The 26,637-nt window shown below is 44.5% G+C and overlaps 1 protein-coding gene across 16 annotated transcripts in view; it reads right to left on the bottom strand.

The window, feature by feature from the left end:
- TPM1 (tropomyosin 1) overlaps positions 1–26,637 on the bottom strand; it is a 28,044-nt gene continuing 1,407 nt past the window's right edge. Inside the window, exons 1-9 of one of the 16 annotated variants that reach the window (XM_019650800.1) lie at positions 22,178–22,401; positions 14,693–14,826; positions 12,496–12,613; positions 11,165–11,235; positions 10,832–10,907; positions 9,799–9,861; positions 9,428–9,497; positions 7,930–8,008; positions 6,176–6,449 (exon numbers count right to left, since the gene is read on the bottom strand). In XM_019650800.1, the coding sequence (XP_019506345.1) occupies positions 6,446–6,449; positions 7,930–8,008; positions 9,428–9,497; positions 9,799–9,861; positions 10,832–10,907; positions 11,165–11,235; positions 12,496–12,613; positions 14,693–14,826; positions 22,178–22,309 (747 nt within the window). In that variant the 5' untranslated portion in view covers positions 22,310–22,401 and the 3' untranslated portion in view covers positions 6,176–6,445. Of the gene's footprint in view, positions 258–683; positions 1,530–6,175; positions 6,450–7,925; positions 8,009–9,427; positions 9,498–9,798; positions 9,862–10,310; positions 10,387–10,831; positions 10,908–11,164; positions 11,236–12,495; positions 12,614–14,692; positions 14,827–22,177; positions 22,553–26,476; positions 26,603–26,637 lie in introns of those variants that run through there. The other 15 variants (XM_019650798.1, XM_019650788.1, XM_019650791.1 and 12 more) reach the window with 15 other exon arrangements.

Here is a 26,637-nt window from a genome sequence, read left to right as displayed (position 1 = left end):
GTGTGTCCCCCTCCCCCCCCCCGATCTAGCTGGTATTTTGTGGATGTTTCTGTGACAGTGGTAAAAGTAAATAAAAATGCATTTAAGGGGTTTCATGGTAAGCATGGTGTTTAAAAATGAAACAAAACAAAACAACAAAAACATGAAAGAATGTGGTCGCAGCTAAGGAGGTTTTCACATGTTGTTTAACTCCAGTAAAGTCTGATCCAGCATCTGATGCATACTAAGGTTTTCTTCTTTGGCATGAGCCACTTTCTCTGTGGTGGGATTAGAAAATTAAGTCATGAATAGCTGCACTTTGGACACAATGGTGGTTTGTACATTTAGGCAGGCAAACATCAATCACAAACACAGAAGGGGACGATTAGGATCAGGCATGCTCGTAAGACATTACTCATTTCCAGACAAGGACCTACAAAGAGGGGAGCCGTCTTTGACCTGAAGGAACTACAGGCACAGCAGGTTCTCACAGAGTGGGCAGGTGAACCTTCACCAACAATCCACGCTGAGAATAAAACCCAGGTGGGCTCTGGTGAAGGTTCACTGGTCATGTGCTATGGGAACGGGGAGAGGTGCTTGCAGCACTGAAGTTAATAACAGCAGACATTTCTGAGGTACAGGCAGTTAAAGGTCTGGGAGTTGTGCTGTTAACACAATCTCACAGAAAACAAAGATGACGTAAATAGGTTTTCTGATAACTTTTGAAATGATTTATTTCTGTTGCTCATTAAAAAAAAATATCAACATGTTTCATGCACACTTCAGTAGGACATTCTCTTACTACTCTTAGTGTTCTATTTATTATCAGCATGACATTCTCACCAGATTCCAACAACACAGTTAGACTGAATAAAAGCATACCTTTTAGACAATCAGGGACTTCTGACATGAGCTCCTGTTTTCAAAAGCTATTTTGCCCAAGCATAGGTACATTTAATCATATTTCAAACACTATACCAGGTATTAAGAAGGTAGGAATATGAATATGTAATAGGGATACATATATACATATTATATATATTACATCCATATATAATATATATATATAGTTATACACATACACACCCCTCTGCTTTGGCTTTCTAACTTAAAGCAGGACTCAGTTCTCTGTAGGCAATAGAAAACATTTTTTGGGAGGGGTCTTCATTATGTATTAATTCAAACAAGAGGACCTACTGTTGCAAAGAGGAGTGAATTGTTTGTTGTATTTATTTATATACGTAATGTATACATTTTACCATAAAGCTTTTGGGATTAAAGAGAACTGAATTATTTCAGATATACGAGGAAATTGTAGGCAAGGCCAGCCAGCCTTTCAGCTCAATCATTTCATGTACATTTTGGCCAAAAGCAACTGATTTCAACCCTATAGTTGAAGGTATGACAGTCAGTCTTAGATTTTCTGCCCATGGGCTCCATTCCTAGAATTCAGCCCAAATTCTTTCCCACTTAAGTTTAATCCTCATTCAGGGCCAGCTTTAGTTGGTTAGTTAGGCGGCGGTTTTGCTCAAGTTGCTGGTAGAGTTGATCTGTACAGGTCAGCAAGCAGGTTAGCAGAAGAGAAAGAAGAGGCAGAAGAGAGGTTAGCTAGACTTGGAGAGATGGAGTTAACGGACAGAACACAGAGATACCTCAGACACTGGTCACGTGCTGAGCAGGATACCCTTACCCTATGGTCATCTGTCCTGTGCTCAGGTAGGTGCATGGTAAAGGCCTGGTAGACTTAGGAAGAGCTAGAATCTCTCTCTTGTGGGGAGGGGAGGGGAGGGGAGGGGAGGGGAGCAACAGGGTTTGAGCAGAGAGTGGATGTTTCTCTTGCACCTCACGACAACCACTGTGTGAAATGAGCCGAATGCAGTTTCTGGCAAGGGAGGAACCCAGGCAGGGCTGGAGGCGAGCCCAGCATATCATCTGCTCCTTGGTAGGGCTCAGTGGAGATCTTACTGTGAAGCTTCCATTTGATAATTTCTGCTCACCTCGTCCCAGAACCCTTTTCATCTCCATTCCCAGGGCCGGCTTTCCTTTCAGGTAGTATCAAGAGGGGGCTACCACTATTGCATTAACACTTTTTGAAATGCAGAACTAAGCTCCCTCTCCCTGTCTCCCAATAACCATGATACAGGGTGCAAATTCTCAACTCTTACAGCTTTGATACCCTACTCAAACAGCAAAAGAACACTTATTTCCACTCAAAACTGACACAGCTTATGAGGTGTGATCAAACAATACAGTATAACAGAAGCAATGTGTGACACGGAGCATTTCATGGTGGGTGATTGATGGCACACTTTAAATAAGACACACCTTCTCTCAACCGTAGCTCACACCCGACTGACTGCACTAAACAAATTGAAACTTGTCACACACTAAGGTTCGATATGCCGCTTCCCGTAATGAAGATCCCTGGCTTTCCATTGGATGGTATTTGGCAGCAGCATTTGCCTATTTTGTGATCACAAAGGAAAGGCTCCGTGTCACACATCACTTCTGGTACGGCAATTTCTGTCAAATAAAAACATTATGGTGTGTCCTCATCCACCTTATTCACTGGATCTGGCACAGTGTGACTTCTGGCTCTTCCCCAAAGTCAAAATGACCATGAAAGGTAAGCGCTTTGAATCGATTCCGGGCATCAAGGCAGCAATGCCAGTGCCACTAAAGACACTCATTAAAGAGGGCTTCCAGAACTGCTTCAGAAAGTGGCAAGAATGAGGGATAAATGTGTTTGAAGCGAGGGGGAGTATTTTGAGGGGTGATCAATGGCAATGTGTCTTTTACTGTAATAAAAAATTTTTAATTTAAACATTCACCGTGTTTTTTTATCACACCGTGTATTTCTTGAAAATGGCATTCATGTTTGGTGCTAGATGGATGCGTATAAAATTAACAAAATCTTGAACATCTACACAGAGACCAGTGTGATGTAAATTTTACACATTGGCAAATAATCTGCTCACATGGCAAGGAAACCAACCACAAGAGCCAGTCTTATCTGAATGTCCAGGGGGCACCCATACAATGACAAGAGCCTGGCACCTACCAGGAAAAGTTGGAGGACACATGATTGTTTTGAATGATGACGACAACCTGGACCCAGAAAGTCTACTTAATGATCTTGAAAAGCTGACAGTCTTACCCCTGGGAAAAATGAAAATGTGCAGTCTCTAGCCCCAAGGTCTACTGGGAAATTGATCAATTCTTATTTTATCATTCTCTTATAAATGGTAGGAGCTGCGGGGGATGCTATATTCATTACACCTTCCAGCTTGGAATACCTTCTGCCTTTACCTTTTTGCTTATCCAAATTTTCTGAATATTCAAAACCCTGGTCAAATGTCACCTCCTGCAGGTAGCTCCCAGTCAGAATTATTCTCTTCCTCTATGACTCTAAATGCACACCATCTATTGGTTCAGACTCACTTCACTCATCTATCTTCCCACAAGATGGCCAGCTCATCCAGGGCACAGAACATTTCTGGTTCATCTCTTTACCACATCCCCACTACCATCCACAGTGCCTTGCATATGACATATGCTTGCAAAACCTAAATCGCATCAGTACATTCATACTATCACATTGGGGAACTATTGCCACAGGCAGGCAGTATGTCTGTTTGCTGAGCCAATGTCCGGCCAAGCTGGAAGAACTTTGGCGAAACTCTAGAGAATCCACAGGATCAATGTGAATTCAGCTTAAATGACAGCTGTTCCTATCACATTCTCCTTTGGACCTGCTCCACTTCAGCCGACATGGAGCTGGTATGCCTGGGAGGTCCGAGGGCAGGGACCAGAACCGGTTATACATTTGGAAGTATTTTCCCCTCCTGTTCTATCACCCAGATGTCTGAGGCCTTTAGTGCCTAGACTGAGCAATGCTTCTGGTTTGGTCCAACTAAGGCTCCTGAAGCAGCTGTAGCTGTGGCCTGGCACGCTAAACTCGAAGCCTGGGCTCTGACAATTTCTTGGTAAAATCAATTTGCTACCGTGTTTCCCTGAAAATAAGACCTAACTGGAAAATACGCCCTAGCATGATATTTTTAGGATGCTTTTAATAATGTAAGCCCTACTCCAAACATAAGCCCCAGTTAAGATCGTCAGCCAGACATGGCTGTTTGAATAAATGTAGATTTTTGTACATGAATAAATGTAGATTGTTGGAGCAAAAATTAATATAAGACCTGGTCTTATTTTCAGGGAAACATGGTATGTATCCTCGTGTATACCTATACCTTCTTGGGCTATTCCAGATTTGCCTACCCAATCCATCAATTGCCCATTTCCCCTTGTAGAACATACTTATAGAAAGTGTGAACATCTCTGGGAAGGTTTCAAAACAACAGATGTGCCTCCAGAATTAACTATATATATGCTCAGCAGAACTTTGAAACTGGTCATTTTGTCTATTGCAGATAGCAGAGTTACTCAGAGAAGGGCCCACTTCTATTAGTCTGAATTTAAAAAAGAACAAGGCAAGAACTGACGCAAGGAGCCTTAAGAAAAGAAGAACATGAAATTACAGAAGTCTTTATCATGCTCTCAAGGGAGAGACATTATCCAGAACGTAAATTTTAAAAAGTCTACCATACCACCACCAAAATACTTTAATTTACAACCCTCTTAGTATTAGCTACTCTGAAGTCTTTGTGGAGTGACTGACTTTATTTTCAGCTTGTCCAAATCTATCTGAGTATACACTGAGTATAAATAGTGGTATATTAAACCTCTTAGGCTAACAAAAACTGCACACAAATGAAACCATCCAAATTTAAAACACAGGAGAAATATAGCCTGATTGTTAAGGATGGAGAAATATTGGAAATTAGGAAACAAAAGTCCACATCATTTTAAAGTTCTAATTTTGCAATGTGTTTCTTAAAAAAAAATAATTTAATTGCTGTTTTTGAAATAGTAAAGCCCAAATAAAATATAACTGTATTCTAAACAATTTCCAATAACTACATTTGGGGGGGGGGGAGAATCAACGTTAATGGCTATACTTTAAGTGTCCACAATTTTTTAAAAAAATAGATATTATTTAAAAAATTATGCATGCACAATCTCTCCTAAAGAATACTTGATGTGTTTAGGAGCACAAAAATAAATCTCAACTTGAACATAATCATATTTAGAAAACCTAAGATGTCATTTCATGATCAAAATGACGGTGGTTAAGTAATGAATACACTTTCAAAAAGCTGTAATTTTTCGGGCTGGCTGAGCAGCGCGTTGGTTAAGAGCTGGCTTGGGATGCCAGAGGGCCCCGGTTCGGATCCCACATATGAGGGCCAGTGACACTGCCCTCTACAGCTAAGATGGTGAACAACAGCTCGACCTGGAGCTGGGCTGCCGTGAGTCGCCGGCGACGGCGTAGGCTGTAGCCCCTGCTGCAGTGGGTTGCCATAAGCTACCGTGTGTGGCCGGCAGCCGGTGTGAGCTGCCAAGAGCCCCTGTGAGTGGCCATCCAGAGGCCGGCGACTGATCTGCCTCACCCGGGAAGAGCGCAACGATAATACCAACATGGGCAACGTCCTTCTCAACTGGACTGAAGAACAACAGGACAGCAACTTGTCTGTTTCCCTTCCCCCGATTCCCCAGCGCTGTTCCCCTCCCTCAATTCCCCAATAAAATCTTTTTAAAAAGTTGTAATTTTTCTTTACACTGTAAAAGCAGGATCAACAATAACCTCAGCTTCACATAGTTTGAATCCAAGTTCTTTTTCACCTTTCCCAATATGTAAACTTCCTAGCAGTGTGGGATGGCGACGGGGCCTTCATTGGAGCATTTCAATGGTTAGCCACATCCTCCAAAGCAGGGCCATCTAAATATTAACACACAGGGCTCACCACTTCCCAAACTAAACCTCTGGCAGAGGTAGAATGCTCAAGGTGGGTTTTCCGACTCCAACAAGCAGTGGTTCTCAATCCATACTACCATCACAATCCTCCCCCAAAAAAACGAAAAAAAAAAAAAAAGAAAAAAAAACCCACAGCAACCCCACAAATGCCCAGGGCCTGACTCTAACCTTTGGAAACTAAAACTCTGAGAGGGACCCAGGGACGAATGTTTTTTTTTTAAAGTCCCACAAAAAACTACTGCCTTAGAAACTCGTGATATTAATGTATAATGTTCAGAATGAAAAAAAAAAAAAGCAGCCAAAAATTAACCCTCACATGCGTGAAGCAGATTTGTAATTTTATTCAGTGTTGAAACTAAAATGTCAATAAATAAGTAAAAAGAATAGCAAACAGAAATAGCTTACACAGTGTTTATTTTACACTGAATGAAGAGCTCCTGTACAATAAAAAGCACAGTGTGCGTGTGGCCCTGAAGCGGGACGCTAAAAGCAAGAACCAGAGTCAGCTGGGGAAGAGACAAACTGCAGAGCTCAGAGAGGTGGAACGTCCAGCTTGATGAAGGGGTCTTGGGAGAAGTGAAGCAAAGAAACTTATCTGTATGAAGAGAAAAGGTGGGAGAAAAAGAAAAAACAAAGTGGCACAACGGAAAAGAGGAAAATCAGACTAACAGATGAGAACAGCATTTGAAACACAGGCAAGAAGCAGACATGCAAAACCCGCAGGCAGCCACGCCTGAGGGAGAGGGTCAGTCCTCGTCCCCCAGCGTCTGGACCCTGGACCCGAGGCATCACAGGCCCCCTCTGGGTAAGGGTCCATTTTAAGAAGACCCAGGAACAGAATTTAGAAGCAAATTTTGAGCTAAACCCACCTTTCAGAATATTTAATCATACTTGATGTTATAAGTGTTTCCCATAGAATCACCATGTTTATGGTCTTATGGAAAAAAAACCTTGCAGACAGATGATCTGACCCACCCCCCTCGTTTACAAATGAGGGAAGAGAAGATGGAATGCTTTCTAGTTTCCATGGTGACCATCATGTCTCCATGTCTCCATGTGTGGAGATTCTCTAAGCTGTAAGGCAGCAGGCACATGCCACACTCTTCAAGCTACCATGTTTCTGCATGGGTAACGGAAGGACAGGTGGGCCTGGAAAATGAAATTTCCAGCTTATCTGGAATTCAGTGCTAGATTATTAGAATAACAGACCCCCCTGTCAAACATTCCAGGTTAGAATTTAAAGAGGCAGAATAAGTTTAATGTTTAGGTTTGGTTAGTAGTATGTAAATTAGTTGTGTATGCTCAAGGTTCTCATAGGAAGAAGACTATTTACTTCAACTCTTACTGCCTCACAGTAGGAAGAGCTGGGCCACTAACTCCCAAATTCATATTGGACAATGTGTTTTATGACCCATTTCCTTGTCACAGGTTGTGGTGTTTACTGGGGGTATTTTAATTTCTTTTATATAAACATAGAAAATTAAAGCCTTGGTTACTCAGCAGAGGATTTACTTCTATATAGAATTCTTCATTAGAGAATTCTAGGAAGAGGTGACCTTTTACAGCACCATTCTTTAGGCTGTACTGCATCAATTTCCTATCCCTCAGACCCTCAGTCACCTGACACTTTAGGGTTCTTAAATTTATATTTCTTTTTTGAAAATGATCACGTTTTATCTCATTGAGTCTCAGGAAAACAATTTTTGATAGTTCTTTGGGAAGTTCCTGCATAATTGCACGGCCTACTCATTTTACTTGAGTCTAGTTTAGTTTCCTAAAAGGACGGCGCTCAAGTCAGCCACATTCCAGGTCACTGCTGGGTGGGAACCACCTAGCTTAGAAATTGGGCAATAAATGGATTCTGAGAGGCAAACGATTTATACATACAGATTTTATCTACTTGGCCTTGGTATTAGTAGAATGTGGGAAAAAACAATGGCTATCCAAGATTATGCAGAGAGTAAGCAGCAAGGTGTAAAGACAGAGATTCTGGAAGCACAGAAGGGAGTGGTGGTGAGTTTATCATATTAGCATGAGGGCACGGATGTGAGCAGGCAGGGTGGATGAACATTTACATGGAAGTCATATCGTTGAGAGCGTGGTCCAGCTCCTCGCTGATGGCTTTGTACTTCAGTTTCTGAGCATACAGCTCGTCTATGACCAGGAAGTGGAAGGCAGAGGTGCAAGGACATGGAGAGTGATCAAGAGATGAAGGGTGAGTGAGGGTGGCATGGGCGCCATCCCGACACAGCAGCAAGAAAAGGGCAATGCATGAAGGAATTGGTGCCGCAGCAGGTGGCCAATGCAGGAGGCGTGCGTTTTGTTTTTAAATGAATCGGAACAAAAACAAAAAGAACAAAACCCATTAGAAAATAAAACAAGAAAGATGCAATATGAAAATCATAACAAATATGGTAGGTAAATCAGTAAACCATGTTAAGCCCGAAACAAAACCACAGAAGGCTGTCTCCTGGCTAATAATAGAATGTCTTTCTTTTCTAGAGCTATATTTTAATTACACTGGAGTAGTCAGCCACCTGCAACTATAAACAGTGGAAAAAACATCCAAGGGCAGTGTTTTGGAAGAACAGTTTGTGACTATAGTCTACAATCCTTCTCTGGCTCCACCTTCAAACCACCGACTTCCGGACCGAACGGGACCACTGGGATATGCATTTCTTAGTGCGATGTAAACTACTCCTTGTGGTCTTCCCGCTCAAGCTGCCCTGTTGTGGTCCAGGAGGCCTGACAAGCGAGGACAGCCACAGTTTTTATGGTGGTGTTGTGCCAAGTCTGAAAGGTAGTTTTTGTACTGATGGCTCCGTACTTTGCTGTACTTTTATTCTCTCTGCTCCACTAGCTTGGGTGTCATCTGCACTAATCTCTAGTCCCTTCTCTAGCTCCTTCCGCCTGGGATGTATATATTTCATGTACTTTTTCTTTTTCACGGCTGACCTTTCACAAGCCTCCAAGCTCAACATTTAGGATTTCTGTGAAACAGAGGGGGTGTTATTACAATAAAACCTAAATATCTTATGGGAGAAATGCTTAAGTATAACCTCAAAATATAATGAATGCCCTGTTATCTCCTACTCCCCTTTCAGAATATAGAGCATTTGCCAAGATAACTAATGACACAAAACCCCAAACCCTTATACTGAATTCATACTTAGAAGAAGATGGGCTGTGTCTAAGAACAAATCCATACCTTTCTGACAATTAGGAGGTATCACTAACAATAGAAAATATACGAGTCATTCTCACCTATAACCACCTTACCCGCAGTGAAAAAGAGCCCTGCCACACTTCTGAGGAGGGTGAGGTAAAACTGGACGGCAGCTGCCATTACAAAAAGAGATGTGCCCCCACCTCGTGGCTAACAGTCATCTAGTGAGCAGAGGACTCAGGTCCAAGAGTTTAAGAGCCGCAGAATGAAAACCCCGAGGACAGACAGGAGGAAAGTGCAAGAGCCAAGGAGTGTATCAAGGTGGATGCACTTGGATTAGAAAACCGTTTGGCCAGGTCAATATTCAACCATAAGGATTAAATTAAAAGCAAAACTGAAGATCTTACCTTCTAAGTCATCAATGCTTTTCTCCAATTTAGTTACTGACCTCTCCGCAAACTCAGCCCGAGTCTCAGCCTGCAATGATTCAATTTATTTCAATCAACATTGGGACGTTTGAGATGTCCAGTAGCTACAAATATAGGGAAAATTAGAGAATGGGACTCAAGCACAGGATCCATAAAATAGGTCCGAAACTACTCATCAGCCAGTCGCCACAGTTAGTGGTGGCAGCTAGCGCAGCACATTAACTCCGAGACCACCTTTGAATATGCCTGACATGGAGCACAACTTTAAAATGAAAAAACCCTGACCTGCTCCATAAAAACACTCTCATTTAAAATCCTGTTGGCTTCGCCCAAAACACTCATAATATTACCTCCTTCAGCTTGTCAGAAAGGACCTTGATCTCTTCCTCATATTTGTCTTCCTTCTGAGAGTACTGTAATTAGAAAGAACGTTCCAGATGTCAGGCCACAGCTCACTCTATACTCAAGGCTTCTAATACAAAGAAAGCTCCAGCCCAGCCACCAGATGTTGAGGCTCTCAGGAGGTAACGGAGCCTCCGAGATCAAATGGCATACTACAATACAGTCTCTGTTTTCCTGCCTATTGTTTTACATGGGGTAAGAACAAGATAACATCTATTTGGCACTTGGCTTAAATTAAATTGTTACAGATGACTCACATACTTAAAATATATTCTCTATTAAAAAAAAAAAGAATCTGTTATCCAATAACCATCAGGAAATCACCTCAAGACGATGCCATTTATTAAAATGCCTAGTGCACGATTGCTTTCCTTGGGAGCGCCTCAGAAGAGAAAAAGTGGGTGTCCTCTGAGTAGCCCTTAGAAGATGCCTTTTCCCCCACACCATGCTCCTGGCCTACCTTCTCAGCCTGAGCCTCCAGTGACTTCAAGTTGTTCGTCACAGTTTTCAACTCTTCTTCAAGCTCGGCACATTTGCTAATGTTTTCGATCAGAGGCAGAAAGGGTGGGAGACAAGCCAGAGGAAGGAGGAGAGACAAAGGAGAAGGATGGGAAAAAATGAAAACCGAGTCCTAGAGAACAAAGGGCTGCCGTAAAGTAGCCAAATCATCGGGTATTAAAACGCTCAATTCCACCAAAAGGACACTGTCCCCCAACCTTGCAACAGCAGAAAGGCTGGGTGACAAAATCCAACAACTTTGAAGTGTGATTATTTGGCTTCTTTTTTGGCTGCACCGAGGAGCATTTATGAAGGAAAACAAAGGAGTATAAAGAACCCAAGAAAGCACTTAAAGCAAGATATAAGATAGCAGAGGGTGTAGTGAAGGTGCAGTCGTTATACCGAACGAACCAGTAGGTATTGGAAGCTGAAAGACGTCTGGGTTGCAGTTAAACCTAAAAACCACACATGAGCCATCAGTACCTTATCCTCTGCAGCCATTAATGCTTTCAAGGTCTGATCCATTATTCTTAATTGTTCTTCCAGCTGTCGAACTTGGCTGTTAGTGGACACAGGAAATGCACAAGGCCATTCTCAAAATCAGTGTGCAGGTAAGGCATGCAGTGATACACGCATTCATACAGACACCCCACACAAGTCCTCCGTGTTCCAGACTCGTGGCTCATCCACGGCAAATGAGCACATAAGGAGCCCGGGGCCGAAAACAGGTAAATGTGCAGCTGCCAGAAGGTCATGCTGTTTAGTCACCGCGCTGCAGCACCCCACACACGGCCTCCTGGCGCCAGGCCCGCTTACCCTTCTGAGAGCTCGGCCCGCTCCTCTGCACGCTCCAGGTCACTCTCAATGATGACCAGTTTACGGGCAACCTGCAGCAGGGCAAACACAATACACACATTCCATGGGGCTTGCAAGCTTTGAGTTAGGGGGTGTGGGGATGGGACCTTTATCCATCAGCTCCTAAAGGATACTGTCTACAAATAAGATGATCCTCTTTCCTGGACCAGAGAGAAGCAAGTCTCCATCAGGAGTGACAATGGAGAGGAAGCCAGCGGTTTCTGCTCACAGAGACCCAGAATGGTTAGCTATGAGTGGGCAGACTCATTTCAAGGCTGACCCAGGTGCAGTCTGTATAATTACATAGCAGCCAGACCAAAGGGTGGAAGGAGGGAGAAATATGAAAGTCACAGTCTCAAAAATAGCAGTATGATGAGACATGATGCGCTTTATGCTGAAAAGGTAGGGGCTGCCAAGAAAACACTGAAAATAATTCTGAGAGCTCCACCAATTTAGAGCTCTGTACCTCAATCTCCATTTTGTGGAGGAGGCTGAAAATGCCAACAGAATAGCAAGAGACGCTAAGGTGACATGAGCTGGTGAGATGACTCATGAAGGCAAGTCTGTGTTCAGTGGAAGAGCGCGCCTGAGAGAAGAAGGGGTCCTCTGAAGCATTTCAAAATTAGTGGGCATAGTGCAATATGGAAATAGTAATGATAATTAATAATAATAATAAAAGGAGTGTTATTGCCATTTCAAGATAGCCATGGTACAAGGACAAAATCAAAACCTTAACAGTCATATTGGCTCTGTTATCACAGGAGGTGGTTTTCATGGTTCATGACCGGAGGCTGATTCACCCATGAACCTGTGTTGATAATGGGATTCTACCACCTTGAGGAAAGAGATTGAAAATGTCTTTTATGAATCGACTGAGCAACTGCATGGTCCATATCTCTGCACTACCTGAACTGGACCGTGCTAGTGAGTCACGCTCAGAACTGTTTGCATGGTGACAGCATAGGGCTCCTTCCACAGACACAGAGGCCCAATTCTCCCTTCTCCCGGCCAAAGCTCTTTTGTCCTAGTTTTTGGGTGGGTGCGGGGTGGGGCACAGGTGGGGGAAGCTTTGGTCTTTCTCAGCGCTAGCGACTGGCTTCACGATGAAGCCTGGGATCCCCTAGCAGGATCAAATAAGACCCATTTTCTGGAGACGAAGAACTCCGCTTTGCAGAACCACTCCTATCTGCCAAGGCGGCAGACTGGTGCACGGAAGGACGCAAGGCTGTACCCAGGCTCCCCCAACCCCGGGCCGCTGCTGGGTCCTTGAGGCTCTGGGCCCCAGAACCTACCTCTTCATACTTGCGGTCGGCATCCTCAGCAATGTGCTTGGCCTCCTTCAGTTGGATCTCCTGAATTTCCATTTTCTCCTCATCCTTTTGGGCTCGGCTCTCAATGACTTTCATACCTCTGAAAAGGACAAGCACCAAGACCCAAGATTTAGAGATGACCTCCACAAACCCACAAAAATGGGATTCACTGGCAGACCAAAACAGAGCACAGAGCTTTTCTTTTCCAAGCCATGAAGAGTTTTCACAACTGAAGGCAGGAAGATACATACACACTTCTGTTTACTGGGAACAAAACCTCACACATCGGGTACTGGTGAAACTGTCCAGGAATCTAATGCGAAATGAAAGCTACCATGTCAGGATCCTGTTTGACACTGGGAGGCAGAAAAACAGGAGAGGCCAGCATGCTTTCCTTGCTATAGAAATCATGGGATTTCTTCTCTTTCCTGGTGGGAAGTTTCTACTTGAAAACAGACCAAAGTTAGAACAAAAGCAAATTTATCTTCATGTACTTCCTTCTACAAGGAAGGTAACTGTTTTTACCTCATCTGCCACAATGTAAATACCAGATTGAATCATATAAAATTGCTGTTATTTGACCATGTCAGACCTGAAAAGTAGCAGTTTCACAGGGGTCAATCTAATACTTTAGATAAGAAACTATGAATTTTGCCTTTAATGGAACTCTAGAGGTGGTGAGAGACTGGACTGACACCAGCTCCTATGTTGATAGGTGTGTTTGGATCCTATGTCATGATGTTAAGTTTTGGAAGCTGTTAACTGATCTGTATTGCAGATTTATGGAATAACAAGTTATGCTAAAATGGGATTCACTGGCCAAAATCTAAGTAGGCAGTAAGATAAATAAGCCACTACTTTTTGATGAAGCACTACAATGTATTTGAGGAGACTTGAGTTCCAGTCTCGGCTCAGCCGTAAGTTGGCTATGAGACTGGGCAGGCCACATGGGTCTCTTAAGCCCTAGTTTTCTCATTTGTAAAACCAGGGGAGGACTGGAGTCAATCATCTCCCAATTTCTTTTTACTCCAAAGTCTTAACATTGCCAGATTGCTTTTTAGGTTCACTAACAAGTGCATTTCAGGAAGAAATCAGCCACAAAACCACTGGTATGTGTGTACACTGCTAGAGATGATGAGTCACCTCCAAGAATTCAAAACTCTTGGTTAGAGAAGAAACAATAAGCAGCAGTGAATAATGAGCTGAAAACTTGAGCTAAAATGCTTTTTTACTCCTAAATTCTGAAATCACTCTTTATCTATGGTGACAGGTAGCCGAAAGTCACTTGAAAGGTGGAGAAATGAACAGAACGAATGACTGCATTCACCTGTCCAGCTCACAGCACAGATCTACACCTCCAGGGTTCGGAGCCACCACACTGCTCTGTCATCCTTCAAGCAGCACAACTCTCTCTATTCTCACAGAGTCTTTCTAGGGGTGTTTCGATGCCAGATGAATACATTAACTTCAATAACGGAGCATAAGGGAAATGCCTTGTAGAATACACGAAGTCGTGCTGGTCTAATGGCCTTGGGTTCTCCTTCACTACCCATAAAGCCGAGTCTTGGAGCAGTAAGTCAGGCAGAGGCAGGTTAAGAGGGAGCGGACTCAGGAGACATGAGTATCTGACTGTATTTATGTGTGTGTGTGCCTTATCAGCATTACTAAGTCCAAAGCAATTTACTTTTGCAGATCATATTTCTGTTTTATCTGTGCTTTCTCTTTCACCTGTGTGTTGGGCTATTTGACAACTGATAGTCCACAGTTCATTTAACTAAGTCTAAGCCGCCTTGGTTATGTTTTAAAAACAAAGTTATCTTTTAAAAAATGCATAATTGCTGGGGGGGGGTGGGAAGGGTCAGCAGGAATGAAAGAACCATCCTGCATCCCTAGCACTTCTTGTTTACATATCCACCTCCCTTGCTGGATGGTGAGCTCTGTGAAGGCAGGAAGAGGATCCTTTCCTTCTTTGTAACCTTGGGGTTTAAAGCCTCTATGTACTTCGCCTAAAAGCACCTATGTTAAACGAACAAAACCAATGAAGTGGTACCTGGGATCAAATGAGGAAACCATCTCAAGGGACTTCAAAATTCTTACACCCCAAAGACCAGAGACGCCCTCCCGCTCCACCAGGAGGAAAGGCGGATGCTAAAAGCGGGGCTGGGTGAGGTGCCCTCACCTCTCACTCTCATCTGCTGCCTTCTCAGCCTCCTCTAGTTTCTGCAAAGCTGTTGCCAGACGCTCTTGGGCTCGATCCAACTCTTCCTCAACCAGCTGGATGCGTCTGTTCAGAGAAGCTACATCAGCTTCAGCCTGGGCAGAGAGAGCGAAAGGCATTTCAGCGTTGGGGAGAAAGTGTGAGAGGAGCGCCTTCAGGAAGCGGCTGAGAATAAAACACTGATTTCAGACAGGAAGCCTGGCCTCGTGGCGAGCTCGCTACTTTTAAGTCCATTACAAGCCCTGGCCAGCTTTGGAGTTCTCAGATACGTTCATACATGGATTTATACAGGGAGTGTCCACATTTGTATATATACAAATCCATACGCACCCTTCTCATTGGAAAGATGGACCACTAGCAAACGTTCTCTCACTTGGTTCCTTTCGTCCATAGATTCCAACACACTGGCTTTACCTGACTACGAAAGGAGAGCTTCATTATAGCCACCTCACTCAATGGGGGCCCGAGATGGGTGTGGACAGATGACATGGCTTACTGAGGCTCAGTCACATAAGGCAAGAGCAGTCCAGCCAGAAATCAGACGCGGGAGCCTCAATTCTCCTTTCTCTACACCATTTTCTCAAAGGGGCCTTTTAAAGGAACTATTTCAAAATTTAGTGGTTCTAAAATACACACCATACAGACACAACTAAATCGAGCACCTTCCCTCCCCACCCCCTTTCAGTACCCCCTCTAGAGTAAATGGTCACCCTGGAACAGGGCCAAGACAAATTTCCCAAGTGTTTCCTACATAAGCCTACTGGAATTTAATTTCTTACCCGTCAAGGTTGGTACAAGAAAACTTTCAAACTCCTTAGGAGAAAAGCAGTACAGACACTGTTTTTATTTGTATCTGTCTCTGAAATAAGATGTTTCTTTCCTGGGGATGCAGTGATTACCTACTGTTATAAGCATTTGTTACTATGAGCCTCAGAACCCTTCCGAGACTGTGATGGTCCATTACATACACTTGCATTGGTGGCTGTTTAAATATTATTCATGGAAGTCAGAGATGGGATTTACTAATCAGGTACCATTTCTTCATCCTCATCCATTTTGAATATCTGAAGGTTTGCTTATCATGGAGTGATGGGGTTTTCTAAAACTTACAATACATACTTAGGGACCTATGCTAGTTCTCTATCTACATTCCTACCTTTACTCAATGTAAGTTTCTTACGTGCAAGGACTCATGGCACAGAGTGGAAAGCTCAGTAAATATCTACTGACTAAAACGAGTAAAACCAACCCAATTTAAACAAATGCAACTTCCTTAGTTTCGCTCATGGACCCATGATATACACAGTTTGAAATGCACATGTAGTTAGAGAGAGACTGTGATTACAGCCCCAAATCAAAGGAATACTCAAGAACATTCAGCTCTTTGCTCATCTAGACTTGTAAGATTCTAAGTCCCAAATTTTGTTTGGGAAACAGAGGTGACTGGGGTATTTCCAACCATGGTGAAGGATGCTTTATAAAAACATTCAAATACACTTTTATTTCATCAAAATTTAGCTATGTAGTAATAATTGGTTGACAGAGGCAGGGAGCAGGGGGACATGGGAAGCGACTCTGAGGATGGTTTACAACAGTACTGGCCCAGAAGTAAATCATTATTGGTGCACAGCTAGTAATGTAATGGGCCCTGCCAAGTCTGAGCGGCAGGTGACTTGGTTTTTCTGGAGGAAGGGTAAGGGAAATAGGGATAACATATTTCTTAAGTAGAGGGAACTATCTCTTTAAAGTCTAGCCCTATTTTTAAAAAACTGGAAGGAGTATACATTAAGGGAATTTTTTTGGGGTCAGGTTGGCTTTGTTCACTTTTCTGTATTTACCATTCCAGTAAAATTCCATTCTTTTTATGAATGGGAGGAAATAAGCAAGCAACTCTGAAAGTTAAAACCAAAAATGAAGAAAGGCAAAACTAAAAAACCTCAACAGAGTGTCTAGATTATGTACTCAAAGGTAACCCCCCCCTCCCGCCGCCTTTCTTTCCTTATAATTATTTTTAATATAAAGGCAAGTATCCTTGTTACAGGTGGTGTGGCCACGGAAATGTCAATGAGATTTTCAAAGACACTTTTTGTAGCGACCACATTTTAAGTTCCCTGCTCTGCTTTCGATCTGGGCCCCAGCCTTCAGAACTTTGTACTCACAGAGACTGTTTACGATCCCGGGAAAGAAACTTCCGGGTGGCAGGCTAGTCCAGGTCCCCAGCTTCCCACACAGTGGAGATATGAGAGAGTAAGGAGGCAGCAGCCATGTTCATTTCCACCTCTGCACACAAGATCTCCCTACCTGAGAGGTCCCTTCATCAACCTGTGCTTTCCCTCTTGTGCCCCTCCCCCCACACATTCTTTCTGTTTTATAAATGGCACTAACTCTTTTGTCCCCCAGGAATATTTTGTAGGCCCTTGCACTCCTTGACATTATGGGTTGTTTTCCACGGAACACTCATACAGGGCACCCAAGCCATGACTGGAATGGAGATCTGTCCTAGGAGCCTGGGCTGGTGCACACAGAGAGCAGACCTACGGGTGGTCTGCAAAGGGGGGTTTCAGTTATCTAGCTGGAAGCGCTAGCTAAACCTCTCGCTAGGCATCATTCAGTAGTTCCCAAAACTGGCTGAGTGTCAGAATCCAGGAGGAGATGTGTATTAAAAACACAAACTTCCAGCCTTCAACCCTAGAGACTCTGATTCAGGAGGTTAGAGGGGAGGGCAGGAATCTGCACTATAAATAAGCAACCTGTTCCACTCCTCCACCCTCCACACCCCATCACCCAAAGAAGCTGGGAATCACGCTCCTAGCTCTTCGTTCAAAAGAAAATAGGAGGATGGTAGGACCTTTGACCCAGAATGCTGAAGTATGCTCAGGTCACCAGCAATCAGAGGGAGACAAGACTAAAACCCAAGTCTTCAGGCTCCTTGTGAGCTGACTGTCACTTCTCACTGCCTCCTGTAGCCTCACAGAAGCCCTGGGGTTAGTGATTCTCACTCTTGGAGTCTTCTCTCTTCATATGTCAGAGGGAGAAGTTCTCTATAGCCACTCCAACCCCAACTCTCCAACCCACACAACGGCCCCTGGCGACAGAGCCTAAACAGGACTAGGAGAACAGTTACTGTATTAAATGTCATCCCCTGAACAAGTCCTCTCAATCCTTTTGGAAATAAGCTGTGGTATAAGATTGAAAACTTCATTAAGTAACAGTAACGGGTAACAGCTCACATAAGAACACAGAGCACTTGCTCTCAGTCCCAGAAGCCAATGCCTGCTGTCCCAGAGGTTTCAGAGCAGGGCAAAGGGGTGTGCAGATTACAGCCCAGGCTTGAGAGCAGTCTGGGGGTACATCTACCTCTATGGAAGCTTCCCCTGGGAAAAATCTGGACTCTTGCTGGCTTCTCAGGCCCTACCATACTGGTCTGATTGCAATTTTGTTTGGTACCCTAGAATTCAAGGTATGTTGAATTCCAGAAATTAATGAAGGGCGCTTCTTTCTTTCTCTAATTTTTTATTTTTTTATGGTCTGTGTTCAAAAGGCCCACATATCTTTAAGTTCACTAACTTTTATTTCTGGCATGTGTTTTCCAAGTTCTGAGGCTTATTTAGACATTTTCTAAGGTTCCTTTCATCACAGCACCTGGGCTGTCCACTTAGGACTTAACTTGCTGTTGCCTCTGCCAGTACAAGCCCATAGCCCCACGACCATCTGTTATTTAAAAAGCAGATATAAATAACAAGACGTTTAGGAAGGGTCAAGACCCCAGAGGCCAATTATTTCCAGGCATGGAAATCACCCTTAGTGTGCCGGGTTAGTGTCTTCAAACAACAGGGGCAGTGAAGACCTTCAGTTTGGGATGCTGGTTTCCTTTCTTTCAAAAGTGCCATTATGTTCCAACAAGTCATGAGCTACTCAGAAAACAGACTGCTATATTAGTGCAGGGTACCAACTGTCTTCCTGCCAGATGTGTTGTTGGACCACTACCAGGCACCTTAGAGCTGCAGCAGGCAGCCCTGTCTCCTCCCCTGCAAAGGTCCTACCTACCCAGAAAACAAGGGCGGGCACACCCCTTCCCTCTTCTGGACACCCCAGCAAGGCACTACACAGAAATCAGGGCATGCCTGCCCCATAGAGGGAAATATTACTCCAAATCATATTTGAAAGAAAACTTTTACAAGGCCTAGATTTTCAACACATCCAGCTGTGTTAGCCAACACAACTAAAAAATAAATAAAAATAACAATAATTTTTTACTTAAAATAGCATTCCAGCTAAGACTATTAAGAAAAAAATAACTGTAGAAGAATATTATTATATCCTAAAAATTAATCCTCTGGAGTATCTTTTCCAAGTCCTGCCTGAACCAGAGTGGGATGGTCAAAGGTCAGGCGTTTTTATTCCACGCGAACTGTAGTTATACAAAGAAGGTTTCACCCAACTTGCTGTGTAAGACCAAGTGACTACAGCCAAGTTAAACTCCTGCCCTTATATGGTAAGGAAAGGGGGAAAAAAACCACTGATGACATTAAGGGGCACTCCCATGGATAACAGATAAACACAGCCTCCTCTATTTGTGCCAAAGCCTGTAATTTATGAGACATGTTTGTATAATGAGGGAGAACGGACATGAACAGGGCATTGTTGGGCCTTGGCCTTGCCTACATATGAAAACAGAAATGGAGAGTATGTATATATTCCAGTTACTGCCACCCTGGGGGTGCCAATGTGAGCACAAAACGCACCCTTCCTTTCCAGGTCTCAGAAATATCTACCAGCTCTAAACAGGGAAAGTGCTAGGAATTTTGTAAATTGGTCATTTCTCATGATTTAATAAAGTTACCAGTTAAGTACCTACAGGCTGCAACTTTTAAGACTTGTTTGCTGGGTATTACCCAGAAGGGATAAAGGATTGTTTTTTGTTTTGTTTTGTTTTGTTTTTTGCTACTTTCTCCTTTAATAATGACAAAAATAACTCCAAAAAAACCTCCAAAACCAAACAAAACCCTCTTGGGTCACAAGGCCTAGAGTCAACCATTACGTCAAGCAAAGTAGTCTCATTCCAAAAATGTGAAGGGCCCACACACCCTGGAAAAGCAAACTAGTAGGAAATAAGGAATGGCTGACTTTTCTAAGGTAAGTGCTGGTATATTTAGGGTCAGTTTACTACTACAGCCTCTCTGAACTTTTGAGAATTCGAATTTAGGGCCAACTCTCCATTCAAATATTTTCTGCAGTGGCTCATGACTTTGTCACTAAACCTTCATCTCTGCTGCCAAGAGAAACTGTGATTATTTGCTTAACTCACAGCTGTGTCTGACAACCACCAAGAAGCCACCTTAAATTAGCTATAATCTTTTAAGTTCCAGCTTCAGAAGCGAGGAACTACTCTCCACCTGAAATTCTCTCAGTGGTCTGACCCAGTCGTCAAGTTGTTTTAAAAAGGTTCTGTGTCCAATCACCCGGATAGGCTTTTCAAAAATTACTTAAAAAAAATTGCAAGTTATTTAAGCTACTTTTAATCTAAAGCTTTGAAAAGAATGAAAGTATCATCTTTAGGCAACTGGCACAGGAAGATCACTGTTACAAAAACCACAAAAGAGAAGGTGAGTATAAATGTAACACCGTGCCCTTCATACAATTTATTTGCTTTATTTAACATCAGTCACTAGGCCAGGACTCATAAAAGGCTCTCCTATACAGGACCACAGATTCCCTTTCTTAGGGTGAGGGGAGTTCTACCGACTTCTACCACTAATACCACTTTGACCCACCAAACATTCCTTCCAATCTGCCCATGTCCTCTCTTCAAGTTCCGAAAAGGATATGAAAAAAAAGAAAGAAAGAAAAAAAATATATATATATAAATAAATAAAATATTTAAATGTTTTAAAATGTAATGTAATGAGGTCATTTTCAAGACCCTTCGATAAGTGCGGAATTGAAGGTGAAGGGGCAATGAGCTATGCCAAGTGCTGTGCAGTTTTACACCAGCTGACACAGAGCCCCTTACTCTGTTGTGTCTACACCACTGTAATTTCTCTATACACACTAACTCCTTTCACCCTCAGCACACACAGGTGCTATTATTATCCACATTTACAATTAGGGAACCTAGAGACTGAGAAGTGAATTTGCCCTAGGTCTCACAGGTAACAAGTAGTGGAAGATTCAAGCCCTGGCAGTCTGGGTCCAGAGTTCTTGGTCTTACCCATCGTGTTCCATAAATTCTAATGATTCAAGGACAACAGCTAGCCAATCAAGAGAGGGAGTCAGAATCAATTTATCGCCCAGCCAAATTCAGAGACATCCATGGGACTGTTGCTGACTTGACTTCTAAAGAAAATGATTATCTTTTGCTTATTGATTTTCTCATTCCCGTATTTTATCTGAAATGTCCTCGTTAGGACTTCCTCTTAAGAGGAGCGATTTGCTTCTAAGTATTTTATGCAAAACAGGTCTTGTAGTGTCTGCAGCCAGGTGTACACTTAACCAATATGATGGAGTCAACTGAGAATAGGCCCATAGTAAGCACAGCTGGACACCATATAATCGCTTGTCATAAAATTCCCAAGGTGTTTGAGTATCCTGATTTATAACACCTCTCTCTCGCTCTCGCTCTCAAAAAACAACAAATAGCAAACGCCTAAATTACCCCTGAAATCCTGTCCCTGTTTGCTGGATACATTTGCCTTAGGAGAAAGGGAGGAAGCCAGGTATTACATTCAACATGAGGGAGGGGGAAGCCGGCAAGAGAATGCACCCAATAATCGTTGACGTTTAGCCAACTTTTTTCAAGACTCGGTAACAAAGGAATATTTAGCTGTATAAGAAAACTTTGGAGGAGGGATGGTTAAGAAAGGGATGATGTTTCAACGGGCCTCAAACTATGTAAGTCAGAACCTGGCGCTGTCAATGTCTCAGCCACCACAGAGGCACAGACGTCCAGAAAACCAAGGGTCAACGGGGTTGGTGTTTAGTTCGCACCCCTGGGTCCCCACGTCGGGCACAGTGTCCCAGACTTGACCTGTCGGCGCCCCTTACCAAAGGAACGGATTTCCGAAAGGATTTCCCTCTTCCCTCTCCACCCTCCGAGTAAATAATGCCAGCGGCGCGAAGTGCACATCCCGGAGGACCTGAGACACCCGGGCCGAACGCAAACGCTCCAGAAATGGAGCTCCGTCTGGGAAAGGGCTGCTTCCAGAACCTTCTCCACACCACTCCTGCTTCCCCTCGGAGCTTTTACTTTAGCCAGGGAGACGAGAAGGGCAAAGAACGGGCAGGGCCCCTCCCCAGAGCCCGACGCCGCCTGCCCAGGTGCGCCAGGTGCGCCGCGGAGCGTGGGGGCAGGGGAGGTGGGCTCCCGAGGGCCCTGCGGCGCGCGGCTGGGCCCACTGGGGAGGAGGCGCCTGCGGGCGGGGGGTGGGCGAGGGGTGGGTTCCTTACGGTCTCCCTCAGCTTCCTCTCGTAGTCCAGCTCGCGCTGCAGGCTGCCCGCGCGCTCCTCCGCGGCGTCCGCCTGCTCCTGCAGGCTCCGGATTTTCCTCCGCACCGCCTCCAGCGAGCTGCTCCCCGCCATTGTGCGGGGTGGCGGCGGGCGGGCTGCGGTGGGAGAGGCCGGCTGCTGCGCTCAGGCTGCCGCTGCAGCTCCCCGGAACGCCCGGCCGCCCCGCCCAGGTCTCGCCGCCAGACGGCGGCGCCCCCTGCGGCCCAGGACCTGCCCGGAAGTCGTGGTCTCCCAGGCAGCGCAGGCAAACCGCAGGCGGGTGCGCGAGTGCGGGGGGCGGGCACAACGCCGGGGCGGGGCGCGCGCCGCCGACCCCGGGAATTTGCAAACCGCGGGAGGCGCTGCGCATGCCCTCTGCAGCGGGGCTGGCCGGCGTTGGGGGCGCGCTGCGGGGCACATGGCCGGCTGAGCCCTGCAGGAAGGGAGGCCATTGCGCGAGGGATTTCCCTTCCACTCCCAGCGCCCCTCCCCGACTCAGAGTTGTCCCGGAGTAACGGGCCTGGCTACTAAGGGCGATGGTGCCGCCTACTGGCGGCGGGAGTGCTCCGTTCCCGAGTACCGGATTCCCAGGCCCAGGAGGGAGAGAAACGGAGCGAGGTGTTTGGGGCATCAGTGTGCCCCCACAGGGACTGTTGCTCGTTGTAAAGAACCCCAGAACACAAGGATCTAACCACAACAGCCTTCCGCCCCCCTCCGAAACTCACGAAGTGAAAAACTACTAACATATAACAGTGGTTAAACCTCCTATTCTACAAGTCAGTCTTCCTAGATTAGAGTCTGGATCCTAGTTCTTTCCTGGCTGTGTGACTTTGGACAAATGATTTCTCTGGGCTTGATCTGTAAAAGTGGGTTTAATAGTACTTTTCTCATTGGGTTGATGTGAGGATTATGAAATAATATAAAGCACTTAGCACAATACCTTGTATATACACAGTTAAGAACTCAAATGATAGCTTTAGTTAATAAACACACACACTGTCTTAACAATCAGGCCCATAACCAGCTGTTTGATCTCAGGCCCACCAGCCTCCCTGGGGCTCACTTTCAATAAATACAATCATCTCAAGGGTCCCTTCTGGTTACAACCTTCTCTGGTTTTAGGCCAGCCTCTGAGCTCTTCTGGAATCTGATCAATTTTGGGCTGGACTTTAAAAGGCACACCAAGGAAGGCTACAGAACATGAGAGCCTCTGGCTACAGCTGAACCAAAACCAACGCGGACACAATCTCTGGGAACGGTCCTCACCTCTTGGGGGTGCGTTTTTAAATGCCTGCTAAGTCTCATGCCTTTCTTTCCTCACCTTTCTCACAGGAGCCCTTTAAATCAGTTCCTGATGTGTTTAAGTGTGGGAATAATGAAGACAAAGAAAAAGGATTTGACAACCCTCTCCTCCTTCAGAGTCCTAACAACGAACCTCTTTTGCTTTCCTGACTCATTTTCTAAGGGCTTTCTCAAAGCCTCTGCTGATTCTTTCCGAAACCCCAGCATGGGCCCTCATCATCCTGTAGGTGGAGCCTCTCGCTTTGTTTTCACACAGTTCATCGGGTGAGGCAGGAGGTTACAACTCCACCCCTAAAGGAGTACAGACCTTGGGCCTCCTACTTTGAGGGTGAGGGTAGGGGACACATAGGAGCCTCCAGGAGGAGCCAGGGAAATTGCTGGACATTTGCAAGTGCTCTAAGCAGCCAACTAGTGACTTAATGTCCTATTTTTCAAACACCTGGGAAAGTCAGTTTCAGGTGAGTTCATTTTCATGCTGATGCCATTATAGAAGATTTTAGGACAGTTCTCAGCCTTGGCTGCATAATGGAATCACCTGGGTATTTAAAAAATAATGCCTGGGTTCCACTTCCAGAGATTCTTAATTAATTGGCCTGCAATGCAGCCTGGATTTGGGGTTTTTAAACCTCCTTAGGAGATGCTGTTTAGATAAGGTTGAGAATCACTGATTTAGGAAGCAAAACCTACAGAGAATAAAAACTTCAGTACTACAAATGTCAGGTACATACAGTTATTGGGGAAGGGGTCGGGAACCAGAGAGAAAATGGAGCCCTCCATCCCCTTCAGCCTCACGTAGGGTAGAATGATAACAAAAAATTCAAAACCAAACCAAACCATCAGGGATTGCTACCTCCTGAATTACAACCTTTTAAGCTAGGAAGAGCCCACTTCTAGAACAGGACTTGTAAAGTATGTTGGTAAATTAGAAAAACGTTTTTAGTCGTAGCAGAAGACAAAAAAATGTAAAAATGTTTCACAGTGGTGAGTAATGACAGTGAAATGTCCTAATCACAAATGTAATATGAAACTACTTCAGGAAGCTGACTTCTATCCTATCTCCCCCTTTCTTTAGTGACATCTGTCTCTTCCTATTCAAGTACACTATTTTTACAACTTAGGAATCACTCTAAATATAGCATTTTTTCACAAACTTCCACAACATCCCTACAGGTTGCAAACAAGCTAAAATGTCTTAAAGGGGAAGATGAACAATATATACTACCCTCAAATGTACCATATTAGAGACAGTTTTCCAGTGGGGGAAAAAAAAAAAAAGAATCAAAACACGTTTCAGAATTCTCCCTCCCCTGCTGGCCCTGCCCTTGCCACCCCAAGCTGGCTTTAAATATCCTCTTTTCCACTTCTGCCCCACCTCATTCCAAGGCTCCCTTAAACAAAACTTTTCAATAAAAACCTGTAGCACTACATGGTCACAATAATTATGATCTTTTTTCCTTAAGAATTGTAGTAACTTTTTTCTCCTTCTCTTGCCTTCAGCCTCACTGGGCTATTTTCAAATTCTCTGCATTCTTTTCCTTATAAGGAATATCTCTCCTTGATCTATCAGCGGCTCTTTTGAAAAAGCTAAATAAACGTCCTGCTGGAGAATTTGGGGGAGACAGACATCCTCCATTTAGCCATATACGGAGCAGACATCTGATCTACATTATACAAAGTAGGCAGAGTTATATGTGTTCTTTGGCACTTTTTCTAAAGCCAGGTAGTTTGTAACTTAAATATTTTAGCTAAATCAGTGCTTCTCTGAACCCCCTTTCCAGGAATCTTGATTTTCACTTAAATTTTTTTTGTCAGATTCTAAATGTCCTATGTCTGGATTTCTCATTTACAGCATTTCAAGCCTTTCATACCACAAAAAGCCTTTACTGATTCAAGACCCAAGATCCTCCAGCAATTTGCATTTTACCCTCAGACAAAAAATTCTGCCATATTGGTAGTTCAGCTTTTGGGCATAGCTTTTCTTGGTGCTCATACATTCTTGGAATTGTTCCCAAATTCCGAAGGAATTCTTTCCTAATTGGGTCTCTAGGCTTAATTAGCTTCTGGAATGCAATCCAATGGTGTGAAAAGAAGTCCTTTGGAAATCTAATGCTTGTCTTTACGTTTGCAGAGGAAGATGCAAGCTCTTCAGCTAAAAAGATTCCTCCACAGGGAAGTGGTCAGAGTGCTGGTAGAGCTTTTGCCTGTGTGCATCACCCCTGAAACTATGTGCTGGTTGGCTGAAGGCTGACAGGTGGGGGTGGGGTGAGCAGGAGGGGCAGGGGGCAGCTAGCTCACTATACCATATAAAGCACTGAGCTATATATAACTCACAGCTTACTTTCTGGATCTAGTGCCCTCAGACTGCAGACCCAAGCAAGTATCATCTTCCCAGGCAGATCTTAAGGGCTGGATTAAGGCTTCCCTAGTGAGAAAGCAGGCCTCAAGTGTCTCCGCACCCACTGTCAGCTCAGCCTTCTAAGTAGCTCCCTGCCATTCGTTCAATCTAGAGGCCAGGCCCTCTATATCCTAACTAGACCTACAGTCGAAAAACAGGCCTTCCCACCCACCAGAGATGGGGGGGGGGGAGGAAAGAAAGTGAAAAAACTAGGCATTGTGCTTGTACAAACCTTGGTGATGACACCTCAGAGGTTTTCTGCCACCAGGGAGACACCAACATCCAATTTCAGCTGCTCTATTCTCCCAGCTTCTCACCCACCCACTTCCACCCCCATGAGTGGGGGCAAAGAAGGAGAAAAAGAGAGAGAGGAGTGGATGAAATATAAATGAACGTGTGCAGTAGCAGTCTGAGGCAGCATCCAGTGCTCTGGGCCATGGCGGAGCTATGCGCAGGTGTCTGGCAGGAGGAGGTGACCCTCCTCCATTGCTCTGGCCCCTGTGGTGACCGCAGAGTGGCCACGCGGGCAGGAGGTGAGGGAGGCACTGTGTGCGTGAACTTACGTCGGTGGCCTTTTTCTCTGCCAGCTCCAGCTTCTCCTGGGCATCTTTGAGAGCCTCGGAGTATTTGTCCAGTTCATCTTCAGTGCCCTTGAGTTTCTTTTGCAGCGCCAACAGCTCATCTTCCAGCTGGGAGTTGGCCGTGGGGGACGGGGAGTGGGGTG

The sequence above is a fragment of the Hipposideros armiger genome, unplaced genomic scaffold (genome assembly GCF_001890085.2).
Source record: "Hipposideros armiger isolate ML-2016 unplaced genomic scaffold, ASM189008v1 scaffold_147, whole genome shotgun sequence".
NCBI classification, from domain to species: Eukaryota; Metazoa; Chordata; class Mammalia; order Chiroptera; family Hipposideridae; genus Hipposideros; species Hipposideros armiger.
This window is presented reverse-complemented; position numbering and strand designations above follow the sequence as displayed.